At 41.1% G+C, this 17,099-nt stretch overlaps 1 protein-coding gene across 1 annotated transcript in view; it reads right to left on the bottom strand.

Moving 5' to 3' along the window:
• Window positions 1-16,868, bottom strand: part of LOC125481966 (ufm1-specific protease 2-like) — a 73,796-nt gene extending 56,928 nt beyond the window's left edge. The window contains exons 1-4 of the mRNA XM_048593928.1: window positions 16,839-16,868; window positions 8,966-9,044; window positions 6,341-6,524; window positions 2,825-2,888 (exon numbers count right to left, since the gene is read on the bottom strand). Coding sequence (XP_048449885.1) covers window positions 2,825-2,888; window positions 6,341-6,524; window positions 8,966-9,044; window positions 16,839-16,868 — 357 coding nt within the window. The remainder of the gene's footprint in view (window positions 1-2,824; window positions 2,889-6,340; window positions 6,525-8,965; window positions 9,045-16,838) is intronic.
• Window positions 16,869-17,099: the final 231 nt, after the last annotated feature.

Raw genomic sequence — 17,099 nt, 5'->3', positions numbered from 1 at the left:
CTCTGATATCCAGAGAGACTTGAAACTGGATATCAGAGTTCGTTCTAGGAAAAATTAGGAGCTGGAGTAGGCCATTCAGCCACTTAAACCTGTTCCACCATTCAATGAGATCATAGCTGATCTGCTGGTTAATTCCATATACCGGTCTTTGGCCCATATCCCTGAATACCATTTCTTAACAAGAATTTATCTATCTCAGATCTAAAATTAACACTGATCTAGCATCCACTGCCATTTGTGGAAGAGAGTTCCAAACATTTACCACCCTTTGTGTGTAAGGGTTTAACTTAGATAAATGTGAGGTGCTGCATTATGGAAAGGTAAATCAGAGCAGGACTTATACAGTTAATAGTAAGATCCTGGGGTTGCTGAACAAAGAAATTTTGGAGTGCAGGTTCATGAAAGTGGAGTTGCAGGTAGACAGGCAGCATTTGGTATGCTTGCCTTTATTAGCGTTGAGTGTACGAGTTGGGAGATCATGTTGTGGCTGTACAGGGCATTGGTTAGGCCACTTTTGGAACACTGAGTTCAATGCTGGTCTCCCTGCTATAGGAAGGATGTTGTGAAACTTGAAAGAGTTTAGAAAAGATATACAAGAATGTTGCCAGGTTTGGAGGGTTTGAGCTACAGGGAGAGTGTTGGAAGCTGAAGGGTGGCCTTATAGAAGTTTACAAAATCATGAAGGGCATGGATAGGGTGAATAGCCAAGGTCTTTTCCACTGGGTAGGCAAGTCCAAAACTAGAGGACATAGGTTTAAGGTGAGAGGGGAAAGATTTAAAAGGGACCTAAGGGGCAACTTTTTCACACAGAGGGTGGTGCGTGTATGGGATAAGCCACCAGAGAAAGTGGTGGAGGCTGGTACAATTGCAACATTTAAAAGGCATTTAGATGGGTGCGTGAATAAGAAGGGTTGAGCGGGATATGGGCCAAATGCTGGCAAATAGGACTAGATTAATTTAGTATATCTGGTTGGCATGGATGAGTCAGACCAAAGGGTCTGTTTCCATGCTGTATATCTCTATGACTCTATGACTGTAAGTTCCTTTCTGTAATCACTGGAAGGTCATACGAGGTCAGCTTGTCTTGCTGTAATGATGTTATATATAATATTGTTGACTGTCCATGTAGAGCTCCATCATAAAGGGGGACAAAACTAAAGATATCCTCCCTAATAGCATTGTGGGTCAACCCACAGCAGGTGGACTGCAGTAGTTTAAGAAGGCAGCTCACCATCACCTTCTCAAGGGCAACTATGGACAGACAATAGTTACTGGCCAGCTAGTGACGCCCGCATCCCACAAATGAATAAAGAAAAAATAAAGAAGCCAATTAAGCTGTTTCCAGAATAAGTTGTAAAATTCTTTGAAGTGCATCCACAGAACACAATTCTTTGTGAGATATTGTGAAGAGACACAAGACATTGGGAATTAATTCAAATGCTCTTTCAACTGGCAATGTGGTTTTCTGAGGTCCCCCAGCTTTAGGTCAATTTCAAATTGTGATGTCTATTTTGTGCCATTATCCACACAAAACCATTTGGGAACTTACATCCATAGAATGTGGCAATATGCCTCAGAAAACTAACATAAGGAGCAATGATGAAGGGTAAATCAAGGCAGCTAGGGATCGGCAATAAATGTGAGCCCAGCCAGCAACATCCACATCCCATGAATGAATTTTAAAAATCTAGTTTCTGCAAAAGAAGTGCAATCAACTGAAAAGTAAAATGTCATGATTAACTTAAAATGCCCTCTCCTACAGGTCAGGGCATCCAAATACTACCTAGTCCAATGGTTCCCAACCTTATCAGTAACATGGCACAACACAATAAGACAAACAATTTCACAGCACATCCACTTTTTTAAGCTGAAATGATTGCTTATAAACATCACAATTACTTGCATGTAGCATGGTTACAGTTTTAATCATGAGGCTTGTAACATAGTGCATACAACAAGCTAAACAAGGATCAAGTGCATTAATGTTTCACTTTGATAATGCCACATTTACAAAATCGGCTCAACTCAACTAGTTCTAACTATTAATGGCCATAAATCTGTTCCACACGCTGCATTGAACCAATACATAATTGAAATTCAATGGATCACAGCAAATGCAAAGTAGTCTGAATTGTAATTTAACGGGTTAGTGGGATACCTCAGTCTGTTGGTGTGCACAGAGCCTTCTGATCTGAGGCCGAATTAATTAGAGGGCCATTCATAAATCTTGCTTCTGGTATTAGCTTGTTTTGTCTCAGTTCAACAATAACACATGTGAATGCTGTTGCTTGGTTATTAGTTTAAATTAAGCCAAGATCTCAATTTTGCCTTTTGACCCCCTCCATTTAGAATGTTCGCTTTTAATTTGATGGTTAATTTTCACAAGTTTTAGTTTAATTTTGGTTTAAGTTGAGATGAAACATTGATTTTTCTTACCTTTGTACAAATGTTCATGGCACATGTGGACAGTTCTACTGTGCCGCAGCTCACTAGTTGAAAATCACTGACCTAGTCTATTCAAGAAAAAGCCATGAGATCAGTGTGTGACTAGTTTTAAACAAATAATGAGGCTGTGAAGAGTCCAGTTGGCTCATTTTCTTTCCCCTCAACAAGTGAAACTGACAATGAATTGGTTGCACTGATCTGTGCAGCTGATGTTACTTTGAAGGTCTCCAATACCAGTGAAATTGTGTAAATTGCTTCCTGTCTATATTACTACTACGATAGCCTACCTGGCTATCACCAACTCATTATAGATATTCGCAGAAATACTTGTAAAACAAGAAATTCTTAAAACCAAAATGTTTTAAATTTACATGCCTACCAGAGGTACGATCTTTAAGAATTGGATTTTGGAAGCCTTTTGAAGTAAGTCACTGACCTCAACCCTGAAATAAAAATTGTAACCTGTGATAAGCTAGCGCAAATAGAACCTGACTTGTTCTTGTTTCAATATCCTCTATCAATATTGACAAAGATGATTTGAATAAAATGGAGACAGAAACTAATTGAACTTCTTAATTTCTGCCTGTGTAAAAGGGACTAGAAAAATATGAGGATCTAAATTTTTTTCATTCTTGTCCACTTGGTCAGAGTGAATATATTAACACAGTGGACAAGAGTAGCCATACCATCATGACAGAAGTATGAGCTTTAGGCTGCATGGGCACAGATTCCATTTTTTTCTGTACCACCAATTTGTCTTCACAGTCTAACATTGTACGTAGAGGCTGAAAATACAAGACACATAGGAAGTTGTAAAGAATCGTTGATGCATAATTAAACCAGTCCTAAGTCAATGGGATGATTATCAGAACTTTAATTCTTAGGCAGGATTGGTTGACTGGCAGAAGGCAGAGAGTAGGGATAAAGGTGTCTTATTCAGGATGGCAGCCAGTGACTAGTGGAGTTCCGCTGGGGTCACTGTTGGGACCACAACTATTTATGTTACACATTAACAATATCAATGAAGGAACTGAGGGCATTAATTGCTAAGTTTGGAGATGACACAAAGATAGTTGAAGGGACAGGTAGGGTTAAGGAAGCTGAGAGGCTGCAGAAGGACTTGGACATATTAGGGAGCAGGCAAAGAAGTGGCAAATGGAATACACTGTGGGAAGGTGTGCCATTATGCATTTTGGTAGGAAGAATAGAGGTGGAAAGGCAGACTATTTTCTAAAAGGAGAAAGGCTTTGGAAATCTGAAGCACAAAGGGACTTGGGAGTCCTAGTTCAGGACTCTCTTAAAGTTAAGCAGGTTCAGTTGGTGTTAGGAATAGTATTCATTTCACGAGGGCTAGAATAAAAGAGCAGAGATGTACTGCTGAGCCTATATAAAGCTCTGGTCATATCGCATTTGGAATGTTATCGGCAGTCTTGAGTCATATATCTAAGGAAGGATGTGCTAGGCTTTGAGAGGTCGAAAGGAGGTTTACGAGAATGATCCCAGAGATGAAGTGATTATCATATGAGGAGCAATTGGGGACTATGGGTTTGTACACAATGGAGTTTAGAAGGATGAGGAGGGCTCTGACTGAAACTTACAGAATACTGAAAGGCCTGGATAGACTGGACGCAGAGAAGAGTTTCCACGAGGAGGAGAGGCTAGGGCTAGAGGGTACAATGTCAGGGTGAAGAAATGACCCTTTAGAACTGAGACGAGGAGGAGTTTCTTCAGCTAGAGGGTAGTTTATCTGTGGAACCCATTGCTGCAGTGGGCTGTGGAGGCCAAGTTATTGAGTGTATTTAAGACAGAGATGGATAGGTTCTTGATTGGTAAGGGGATCACGGGTTACAGGGAGAAGGCAGGAAAATGGTGTTGAAATACATAGGAGCCATGATTGAATGGTGTGCAAATTCAGTGGGCAGAATAGCCTAATTCTGCTGCTGCATCTTATGGTCTTTTAGGAATAGCATTGAACATTCAACATTGGATGATTATTGGGATAGAAATGATGTGAAAGGATATGAGAAAAAGGCAGGAGATTGGATGATTATTGGGACAGAAATGATGTGAAAGGATATGAGAAAAAGGCATGATGGGCAAAATGGTCTCCTTCAATGCTGTAACAGTCCTGTAATTCTGTGAACATAACAGAGATCAATTGAAATTACATTTGTCTCCATTCCTACATTCAAAGTTACTGTCTGTAAAACGTTTGGAGCATCTTGAGTTGTGAAATATAAAATATTAACTGAAAACTTTCTTTCAAAAGGTTGACATACATTAATAAATTTCAAGAAAAGAAAGAAAATTGAAGTAACAACCATCAAATAGTAATCAAAACACTGCAGGGTTCATGGCTACAAGTTTGGTCTTCAAATGTAGTGAGAAAATAACTTTTAATAGTACATGCGTACACATTGCTTAGCAGTGTAGGAGGGAAAGAAAGACTTCACTTTGTGTTATTTGCTGCTGCACCTCTTACACTTCCACCAATCAAGAACGAAATTAGCTCCAATCTACTTTGATTTGTTGTTCAGAAGCCTGGGTAGGGGTTGAATAGCTGTTTTGGAAGGCAGTATAATGCCAAAAACACGGGTTTAATTCTTGCGCCAGCTGAGGTTGCCAATGAAGGACTCTCCTCAATCTCTCCCCTGACCTGCAGTGTGGTGACCCTCAGGTTAAACCACTACCACTTGTTTCTTTCTAATGAGAAAACAGCCCCATGGTCACCTGGAACTGCGGTGACTTTAACTTTACTGTTTCTGATGGTGCATTTGACTATTCCCTGGTTGTGAAGTATTTTGTGGAGTTAGGGAGAGGCATAGGATGTGACTGCTAACTAAATAATTTCTAACAAAGTTGGTTAGAGAGATCACTATGATGCAACTTTTTCACCTCCAGCACATGGGTCAATATTTTGCCAAGGTGACAAGGATGTTGCCAGGGTTGGAGGATTTGAGCTATTGGCAGAGGCTGAATAGTCTGTGGCTATTTTCCCTGGAGCATCGGAGGCTGAGGGAGGTTTATAAAATCATGAGAAGCATGGATAGGGTGAACAGCCAAGGTCCTTTCCCCAGGACTGGGGAGTCCAAAACTAGGGGGCATCGGTTTAAGGTGAGAGGAGAAAGATTTCAAAGGTGCCTAAGAGGCAACTTTTTCACGCAGAGGCTGTTGAGTGTAGGAATGAGTTGCCAGAGGAAATGGTGGAGGCTGGTACAATTACAACATGTAAAAGGCATCTGGATTGGTATATTAATAGGAAGGATGTAGACGGATATGGGCCAAATGCTGGTTAAATGGGACTAGATTAATTTAGGATATCTGGTCAGCTTGGACGAATTGGAATGAAGGGTCTGTCTCTGTGCTGTATATCTCTATGACTCTATCTGAGTACGTGCCGATGAAATCACCCTGTTATGTTTTTAACTAAGCTCCACTGCATCTTGTGCTCCACAGTACTTGACTGGCTAGTGGGGGCCTTCTCCTGGAATCAAGGATCAAATGTGAGTTAGTGGATTACCACATTTATTTGGCATATCAGTAACAATTTATGAAAGAAAATTCCCAAGTCAATAAAAGCGATTTGTAATACTTGCAACATGGCTCCTAGTTATAGCACCACTTGTAATATATATTTGTAACTATCTGCACCATCATTTTACAATTGTATCACTTAAAATATTATCTTCCTTGAGTTTCTCCAGATTTTGGACAACCCAGTTTTGGACAGACAAATCAAAGCTTTAAAGACACACTGTTCAAATGATGTAGCCATATGATAGTTTAATACATGTACCATAACTCTTCTTGAAATCCTAGTAGCAGCTGCCCTTTCACCAAAAACATGCACTTAAGTAGCTCTGAGGTATTTAACAGATTCCATTCAGCTACTTACGTAACATATTTTAAGATGGCTTTGCATTGAGTATCTTCTTGTAGTTCTGATGAATGTGTGCTGGCATGGGTTTTGGGCCATATATATAATGAGCCACCGAGACCATTTAGGACGAAAGCCTCTGAATTTACCTTTGAAATCAGTTCTTTCATGGCTTCCTTAAAGCCTGCTTTGATTCCTTGTTCTGAATTCAATGAAGAGAAAGTAAAATACGTTATAAATGCTGTTGATGCCCACATTACAGCTTAAGTCTTCTATTACGCTTCTGTAAGTAACAAAATGCCATGCTTATATAGGGTGCAAATTTGAAAAATTACATGCATGCCAAGCTAAATGCTATGCTGCTAAACATGTTTTAAACCCAATCTTCTTTGATTCTAGCCACCAATCATACATAGACAGACAGATAGACACAATTAAGGGATAAGTTAAAAGAAAAGAATAAATGAAATGTAATTAGCCAATTCACTTAAGCAGTTTCAATGATGCATGGAATCACAGGCACATGGGATTGCATTTTTGTTTCAGAGATAGTAGGAACTGCAGATGCTGGAGAATCTGAGATAACAAGGTGTAGAGCTGGATGAACACAGCAGGCCAAGCAGCATCAGAGCAGCAGGAAAGCTGACGTTTCGGGCCTAGACCCTTCTTCTCCATTTCTGAAGAGGGGTCTAGGCCCGAAATGTCAGCTTTTCTGCTCCTCTGTTGCTGCTTTGCCTGTTATGTTCATCCAGCTCTACACCTTGTTATCTGGGATTGCATTTTACTTGATTTCTGAAGACACCAGTCAATGCAAATAGCTTCCAGTAATTTTTAAGGAATATTCACTTAATTCTTACAACAGGAATTCTGTTCTCTGAACTTTCAATAGTTTGATAATGGGAGAATAACCAGGGAGTAGCCAGACCTTGTTCCTGTAGCATTCACAGCCATAATCCTTCTGGTTCCTCTTTCTGTTTTTTCCAACATGCTGTTTTGGCTCTGGCCTTCCTGTGATGACCCTTGATCTGAACATCTGCCAACGCTTGAGCACAATGCATCTCCAGAGCCTAAATGTCTATAATGTTCTTTGAACAAGAAACAACTAGCAATTAAATTCCAGGCCAGGCCCTATGAACAAATATCATTTTGGTTGTTCTTCCTTTTGTTTGAAACAAACTGCCCCTCGTTGTCCAAAATCACCTCAACTCTCAAATGATTAAAGAAAACAGTGAGAGATTTATCAGTAGCTGCTTTTGATAGCCTCAACTTCAGTACCTCTGGGCTCTGAGAGCAATAGTGATCTCGCTGGCTCCAAGAGCTCCGACAGCATTCTGTCTTTCTTGGGTGTTTTTTGTTGTAATTGGCGAGAGAAACAACTTATACGTTTTGATTTCCCTTTCGATTCCAATCAGGTTCAACAACACCAAAGTTACGTTTAGTTGCTAGGTGCCTAAATATCAGCATTAATCAACTGTTGCATTTAATTCTTGTTTTATGCTTTAGAAGATCGTTGTGCATGTTATATTTTTCTTGGTCACAAGTAGGCTGAGTCCTAATCATTTTACTCAGGTTGTAAAAATGTAAAAAATATTCCTAATATTTCTGCTGGAGAATTAGAAATGGCGAAGTAAAAGCTTTTACATTGTGATTGCAAAACTGCCTTTACACCTTCAAAACATTGCTGTTACTTTTTATTGCCAATGTGGAATAGAGAGAATAGTTCTGAACACACATTATAGAATCATAGAATCCCTACAGTGTGGAAACAGGCCATTCAGCCCAACTAGCCCACACTGCCCCTCCAAAGAGCATCCCACCCAGACCCATTCCCCTATCCCTGCATTTCCCCATGTCTCACCCACTAACCTAAATATTCCTGGACAGTAAGTGCAATTTAGCACAGCCAATCCACCTACCCTGCGCATCTTTGGACTGTGGGGGGAACTTGGAGCACCCGGGGGAAACCCACACAGACATGAGGAGAATGTGCAAACTCCACACAGACAGTCGGCCGAGGGTGGAATCAAGCCTGGGTCCCTGGCGCTGTGAGGCAGCAGTGCTAACCACTGAGCTACCGTGCCAATGGTAAATCGAGCATAGGCTTTGCCATATTCATTAGTAATACAATAATGAAACTAATCTGTTAAAGCTATCAAGCTTGTTGGATCTTAGATTTTTGTACACTGAACACAGCCTGGCTCAGTGGTTAGCACTGCTGCCTCACACTGCCAGCAACCTGGGTTCGATTCCACTCTTGGGCAACTGTCTGTGTGGAGTTTGCACATTCTCCCTGTGTCTGCGTGGATTTCCTCCAGGTGCTGCGGTTTCCTCCCACAGTCCAAAGATGTACAGGTTAGGTAAATTGTCCCTGCTAAATTGCCCATAGTGTTCAGGGATGTGTAGATTAGGTCGGTTACAGGGGAATGGGTCTGGGTGGAATGCTCTGAGGTTCAGTGTGGACTTGTTGGGCCAAAGGGCCTGTTTCCACACTGTACAGATTCTATACAGAATTTTAGCACACAAAATCCTATTGCTTAGAAGATTTTAAAAATTCTATTTAATCAATTGTAGAAAAACCCATATAGATAATATAAAACAGAATGATTTAAATACTAAGAAATCTGTAATAAGCAAATTACTCACCGTCTGTTTTATTGGTGACTCCTTCCAACTCAATGCCTCCCTTTAATCGAAACAACAAATTTTCAGTATCAATTGGCAGCTGAAATAAATTGGTTGAAAATATAGTAATGAATCTAAATAATATGTTAAATATGCTGTGCAACTTACACATTCTTTCCTACTGTTTTATTAGATTTGAGCATCTATTCCCTGTTCTTTTTTAAATTCTTCCACGGGGATCTGGGAGTCACTGGAAAAGGCAGCAAATTAGCTGTCCTTGACAAACTGCTGTTGAGCATCTTTCTTGAACCATGCAGTCCACCTGGTACATGTATGTGCTGCTGGGAAGAGAGTTTCATGGTCTTGAGCTCACAACAGTGAAGGAATAGTCATAGTTTTTGCAAGGCTATTGGTTTGCCTTGTGAATAACAGCTTGTAGTCAGAGAATTCATGTCATAAAACTCTACATAAATAAAATCTTTTCAGACCTGTATCTTGATTTGGTGAGAAAATTAATCTAATCCGTCAGAACCTGGACAGTGCGCAGAGTAAGGGTAATAAAAACAAGAAATATTGGAAATATATCTGGTAAATGGTCACAGACCTGAAACGTTAACTCCTTTTCTCTCCATAATTGCTGCCTGACCTGCTGAGTACTTACAGTAATTCCTTTTTTCAGCTGCAGTATATAGATTTTGTGACAGAATAAGCTATGTTATGATTGCTGAACACTATGCTTTAACTGACTTTTGGCAAAATGAGTAAATGTAGTGAATGTAAGATCCACTTATGGGAGCAATCGGTGATACAGCCTGAGACTGTTAAGAGTTTAATAACCCAAAAACATGGCATCAAATCTAGGAATTCAATTAGAATGTGGAATGGGCTTCATGATTGTAAACTTGAACAATCCCATGCCAATAAAAACTTTGTCCTCCTTCAATACCCATCTGGAAGGTCAAATGAGACAAATTGCTTAATCCTAAGGAAGATTTTTCTTTATGATGCTGTGATAGTTGAATTGTATTCTTTTCCAAATGACTAAAAGAAGATGACTTCAATTTTTCTTTGTTCAAATTTATCACTGTCATAATTGTCCATCTTTGTGTCGTATCCAAGATGCAAGAGTCACAGAATCATAGAATTGTAAAATTTTATAGTACAGAAAGAAGCCATTTGACCCATCGTGTCTGAACTGGCTCCTGAAAATGTATATTTATCTTATCCCATATTATAGCCTGCTTCAGTTTTCCCATTATTGATGTCAAACTGACAGGTCTGTAGTTTCATGAGTTATCCTTAGCCCCTTTCTTAAACAGTCCTCTAGTCCCTAAGAATAATCCCATGTTCAGAGACACTGGGAAAATTATAAAGACATATTGATTAGACCAGGAGGTAACAAGGTGTAGATCTGGATGAACACAGCAGGCCAAGCAGCAACAGAGGAGCAGGAAGGCTGACGTTTCGGGCCTAGACCCTTCTTCAGAAATGGGGGAGGGTAAGGGGATTCTGAAATAAATAGAGAGAGAGGGGGAGGCGGATAGAAGATGGATAGAGAAGAAGATGGGTGGAGAGGAGACGGACAGGTCAAGGAGGCGGGGATGAGGCTGGTAGGTAGGAGGTGGGGGTGGGGATTGAGGTGGGAGGAGCGGACAGGTGGGAGAAAAGACGGGCAGGTTAGGGAGGCAGGGATGGAGCCAGTAAAGGTGAGTGTAGGTGGGGAGTTAGGGTGGGGGTAGGTCAGTCAAGGGAAGACGGACAGGTAAAGGAGGCGGGGATGAGGCTGGTAGGTAGGAGGTGGGGGTGTGGATTGAGGTGGGAGGAGCGGATAGGTGGGAGAAAAGACAGATAGGTCATGGAGGTGGGGACAAGCTGGGCTGGTTTTGGGATGTGGTAGGGGGCGGGGAGATTTTGAAGCTTGTGAAATCCACATTGATACCATTGGGCTGCAGGGTTCCCAAGCAAAATATGAGGTGCTGTTCCTGCAACCTTCAGGTGGCATCGTTCTGGCACTACAGGAGGCCCAGGATGGACATGTCCTACTGTCTCTTGATTAGACCAGGCTTGTGTCTTCTTAAGTGCATGAAGTAAAAAAGTGTACTGAATGACATGTTTAAGATGATTAAAGGATTTCATCTGATCTATTTTGATAAACTGCTTCCTCTGGTCATGAAGACCACAACAAAGGGGCATTAAACTTAGCACTTGAGTTAATTACTTAAAGGCTGAGATCACTTCTTCATGCAAAGGATGGTATTAATCTGGAACTTCTTACCCTGTCAAGTTTTTGAGACTGAGGTCATTTGAAAATATCCAAACCAATATTGATCTGTGTTTATGAAGGACAGGTAATAGGGTTTACCAATCCAAAGTGGGTGTTTAGAGGTAACATATGGATCAGCCATAATTTGTTTGGCTTCACGTGGATTCCACAGGCTGAATTAATTACTCCTGACCCGAATGGATATTTTAAATCAATCTGTACACACATGTTACACCACACTTTTGGAACAGGTCGATTGTCAGGCCCAGAAGTAGGGACATTACCACTGCACTGCAAAAGCCCTTCCTATGTTCCAAATATGCTTCCTATGATTACATGACCAGAACTGTACTAAATTCCAGAGACGTAATTAATTGCTGAGATATTCCAGTCAGCAGCAAAACTGGACGTTGCCTGTGATATTTTCTCTGATGTGGTGATATCACTGATTTGCTGAAGTAGCTATTCTAAAGCACATCCAGCAATAGCAGGAGAGTGGAGGGAAAGAGGGGACACACCTACTTTTTATGATGAGAGCTGCTGTCTAAAGCTATGTCTTTAGAGAAATTAAATCTTTTAACATGCAAATTAGTGAATGGATGCATAGGTTAAATATTTTTAAGAATGCAGTCATGAGATATGGGCATCACTGGCTAAGTCAACATTTATTGTCCATCACTAGTTGCCCTTTAGAAGATGGTAGTGAGCTGTCTTCTTGAACTGCTGCAGTCCATTTGGTATGAGTAGACCCACAATGCAATTAGAGGAGGGGTTCTAGGATTTTGACCCAGTGACATTGAAGGAATGGGGATGTCTTTCCAGGATGGTGAGTGATTTGGAGGGGAACCTGCAGGTGGTGGTGTTTCTATGTATGTGTTGACCTTGTCCTTTTTGTAATGGTTGTGTGTTTTGAAGGCGCTATCTGAGGACTCTTGCTAAATGTTTGTAGCATTTCTTGAACATTGGTACACACTGCTTCTTTAGAGCATCTGTAGTGGAGGGAGTGAATGTTTGTGATTCTGATACCAATCAAGCAGACTGCTTTGTTCTGAATGATGTCAAGCCTCCTGAGTGTTGTTGAAGCTGTATTCATCAACTGGGGAGTATTCCATCACACTCCTGCTTTGTGCCTTGTAGATGGAGAACAGACTTTGGGGAGTCAGGTGGTGAGTTAGTTGCTGTAGGATACTTAGCCTCTGACCTATTCTTGTATTTAAATGGATAATTCAGTTCAGTTTCTAGTCAAATAGTAATCCCCAGGAAGTTGATAATGGGGTATTCAGTGATGGTAATGCCATTGAGTGTCAAGATGTGATAGTTAGATTCTCTTTTGCTCGAAATGGACATTGCCTGACACTTGTGTGTCACAAATATCACTTGCCACCCCTCAGCCCAACTCTGGAAATTGTCCACGGCTTGCTATATTTGGACATGAAGTTTCTTCAGTATCTGGGGAGTTCTGAATAGTGAAAACAATTTGCAATCATCTGGAACCTTATGAAATTCTGACCTTATGATAGTGGAAATGTCACGGATAATGCAGCTAAAGATGGCTTGGCCCAGAATACTACCCTGAAGTATGTCTACAGAGTTGTCCTGGAGTTGGATGACTGACCTGCAACAACCTTAACCATCTTCTTTTGTGCCACGTATGACTCTATGCAGTGGTAAGATTTCCCCTTGATTCACATTGACTGCAATTTTCCTAAGGTTTCTTAATGCCACACACTGTGAAATGATGCCATGATGTCAAGGGCAATCATGTTCATCTTAATCTGGAACTCAGTTCTTTGTCCATGTTTGAACCAAGGCTGGAATAAGGTCAGGAATGAGTGGCGTAGGTGGAACTCCAACCGAGTGTCAGTTAGCAGGTTATTGCTAAGCAGGTTTTGCTTGATAGCACTGTTGATAATATCTTTTATCGCATTACTGATGATTGAGAGTAGACTGATGGGGTGGTAATTGTCCAGGTTGAATTTGTCCTACTTTTTGTGTACTTGACATATGTGAGGAATTTGCCACATTATTGGTTAGATATCAGTGTTATAGCTTTACTGGAACAGCTTAGCTAGATGAATGGCAACTTCTGGAGCACACATCTTTGGGACTATGACTGGAATGTTGTCAGGCCTATAGTCTTTGCAATATTCAGTACCTCCAGCCATTTCACAATATCGCAAATTGGCTGAAGACTGGCATCTGTGATGCTGGGGCCCTCTGATGGAGACCAAAATGGAGCATCCACTCAGCATGTTGCAATTGCTTTGGCCTTATCTTTTGCACTGATGTGCTGGGCTCTGCCATTGTGGAGGATGAGGATATTTGTGGAACACAGAAACATAGAAACATAGAAGATGGGAACAGGAGGAGGCCATTTGGCCCTGTGAGTCTGCTCTGCTATTCATCACAACCACGGCTGATCATCTAACTCAATAGCCTAATTCTGCTTTCTCCCATAACCTTTGATCCCATTCACCCCAAGTGCTATATCAGCTGCCTCTTGAATACATTCAATGTTTTGGCATCAACTACTTCCTGTGGTAATGAATTCCACAGGCTCACCATTCTTAGGGTAAGGAAATGTCTCCACATTTCCGTTCTAAATCGTCTACCCCGAATCCTCATATTGTGACCGCTGGTTCTGGACACACCCACCGTTGGGAATATCCTCTCTGCATCTACCCTGTCCAGTCCTGTTAGAATTTTATAAGTCTCTATGAGATCCCCCCCTCATTCATCTGAACTCCAGCGAAAACTGTCCCAACATAGTCAATCTCTCCTCACACGTCAGTCCCACCATCCTCCTTTTCCAGTGAGCTGTTTAATTATGCACCACTATTCACAACTTGATTTGGCAGGACTGCAGAACTTAGGCCTGATCCATTGCTTTTGGAATCCTATAGCTTTGTCTATCGCTTGGTTGACATCTCATCTTTAGGTATGCCTGGTTCTGCTCTTGGCATACCCTCCTGCAATCTTCTTTGAACTTGGGTCGATCCCTTGTCTTGATGGAAATGGTAGAGAGGGGTAATATGCCAGACAATTATATTACAGTTTGTGTTAGAGTATGATTCTGCTGGAACTGATGGCCCACAGTACATGGAAGGGAGGGAAGGGGGACGTAGTTCCCTAATTTTGCATGCTGGTTATGTGTGGGACAGTTCTGTTTGTGGGGATTCTGTTCTGTTTCTTGTTTGGGTGGTCAGATAGCAGTAGTTGGGGTTGGGGGGAGTGAAGCTATTGTCAGTTCTGACAATGGTGGATGGTTCTGTTGTCTGGGCAGCGAAGGAGTCAAGTCATTGAGTTGTAGCAGTTAGTTGGACAGGGATGTGGTGTAGAGGGGATCTAATACAGGACGTAATCAGGTAATAATGTTAGGTGACGTTGAGTATGCAGTTAAATCCTGCAGAGCTGGCCCAAGTATTCATCCTGAGCTGAGTGTCAGAGATGTTTGTGGAGGCTCCCAGGTAGCAGGGAAACAACTCATCTGAAATTTATGGTAATTTTCTAATTCATAAAGACACTAAATAAATTCAGAAAGCAATAAAAAAGCTTTGTTGCTCTTTGTGGTGCCTATAACATTGTCAAATCAATTTTACAAGCATACATACTAATGCACCAGAAAATATGATTCCAGTTTTGACAACTTCCACTGCTCAGCTTTTTAATCCTCTCCAGGCTTAAAGGGTTAATTATAAGAACACATTCATACACTGGGTACTTTTATGCTCAGCATGCTTCTTCTGGGTCTTCTGACCTGCACGTTAGCTCTCTACAATTGCTGATACTCACCATTTTTTTTTCTACCACTCATGAGCCAGAAGGCACTCTCAAAACTTTGTGATTCTCTCTCCTCCAAATGGCTAGGAACAAGTGGTGCATCCTCAGTCACCATGGCAACCATTCAGTTACCATGGTGGACATCTTTGTGAGGGGCAACAGTAATAGAGTCAGTTCTAACCAATCAGAATCCAATCAAAGTATGGAACAATTAGACAGAATAGTGGGGCAATGTGTTTTGGTAGTGGAATACTAAACATGGACAGGTTAATATATAAGATAAGGACTCATGGAGATGGGGGTGATATATTAACATGTATAGAGAATTGGTTTACACACATTAAGCAGACAGTAGGGCTAAAAGGGGTCTTTCAAGTCGCATCTTATGACCAATGGAATGATCAGTCCTGGGGCCTCAGTTATTTACAAGTTACATTGATGAATTAGATGAAGAAATTGAAAGTAATGAACTAGATTCATTGATAATAGAGCGCTAGGAAGTCATAAAGATGCTGCAAAAAGAAAAAGATTAAGTGAATGAAAAAAAGTCAGCAAATTGAGGACCTGTGGCAAAGTGACAATTTATTCACTTTGTAGGAGAAAAAGAAAAATAGATTATTTTTTAAAAAGCATGAAACCAGTGATACTGTCACTGGACCAGTATTCCACAGACCTAGGCGAATGCGCTTGTTTCATGGGTTGGCAGCTGGTGGTACTTAAGTTCAATTAATACATCTGGAATTAAAAGTTAGTCTAATAGTTGCCATGAAATCTTTGGTCACTTTTGTAAAGACCCATGTGGTTCATTAATGTACTTCACCAGCACTATTTCTGGGTACATCCTGTCCCACTGGTAGGTACGGACATACCAGAGGTAGCAGCACAGTGGTATACAGTCAACATTGCCTCCAGACCCGATGATGTCATATAGCACCAGGTAAAACATGAACACGAAAACCTCCTGCTGATTAGCACCTATTGTGTCCCGTAAGCTCGTGAATCACTACTCCTCCATGTTAATCTCTGATTGGAAGAAGCACCAAGGATGGAAAGGGCACAGAATGTACTCTGATGGGGGACTTCAATATCCAATACCAAGAGTGCCCCATTTGAACCATATTTAACTGACCTGGATGATTCCTAAAGAAAATAGCCCCTATTAGGTCTGTGGCAGGTGGTGAGGGAAACAAGAGAGAAAAACTTACTTGACTTTGTCCTCACCAATCCATCATGACAGTATTAGTAGGAATGACCATTGCAAAGTCCTTGTGGAGACAAAGTCTCCATCATACTGTGTGACCCTGACAACATTCCAAAAAGAATATTATGGCCTTATGCTCCACAGTTAGTCATACCCTAATTACTCCAGTACATTTACAATACTGATATCTATCTGGCAATCTGGAATATTGCTGAGGTATGTCCTGTGCATAAAAAGCAAGGCAAATACAAAAGTGGAATTATTGCCACATAGGTCCATCAGTCTACTCTCAATCAGCACATAGGAAGATGGCTAGAGGTCAATTATTTCAGTCCCAGCATTTCACTGCAAGGGTTCCTCAAACCTAGCTCCAAACATCTGCAGTTGCATCTTCAATGACTTTCCCTCCATCCTATGGTCAAAAGGCAGGATGTTTACTGATCGCTGCACAATGTTCAATACCATTCACAACTGCTCAGACGCCGAAGCAGCTCTTGTTTATTTGCAGCACTATCTGAACAACGTGTGGGCTGAGAGGTGGCATGCCAGGCATTCACTATCTAAAATAAGAGAGCATTGTACCATCACTGCTTAACATTCAGTAGCATTACCATTGCTAAATTCCCCACTGTCAACATTATGGGGGTTACCTTTGACGACAAACTGAACGAGACAGTCATATAAGTACAATGGATATAAAAACAGGTAAGAGGCTAGAAATTTATGATGAGTAATGCATCTCCCAGTTGTCCATTGTCTGCAGTATGATGGAATACTGTCCACTTGTCTGGATGAGTGTATGTCTATTTACACTCAAGAAGCTTGACACCATCCAGAACAATGTATCCCACTTGATTGATACCCTATCCACCAAATTCCATATTCAATCTTTTCCCTACGGACGTAGAGTG

Source organism: Rhincodon typus, chromosome 3 (genome assembly GCF_021869965.1).
Source record: "Rhincodon typus isolate 14 chromosome 3, sRhiTyp1.1, whole genome shotgun sequence".
Lineage (NCBI taxonomy): Eukaryota > Metazoa > Chordata > Chondrichthyes > Orectolobiformes > Rhincodontidae > Rhincodon > Rhincodon typus.
Note: the sequence above shows the minus strand (reverse complement) of the source record. Positions and strands in the feature narration are given on the sequence as shown.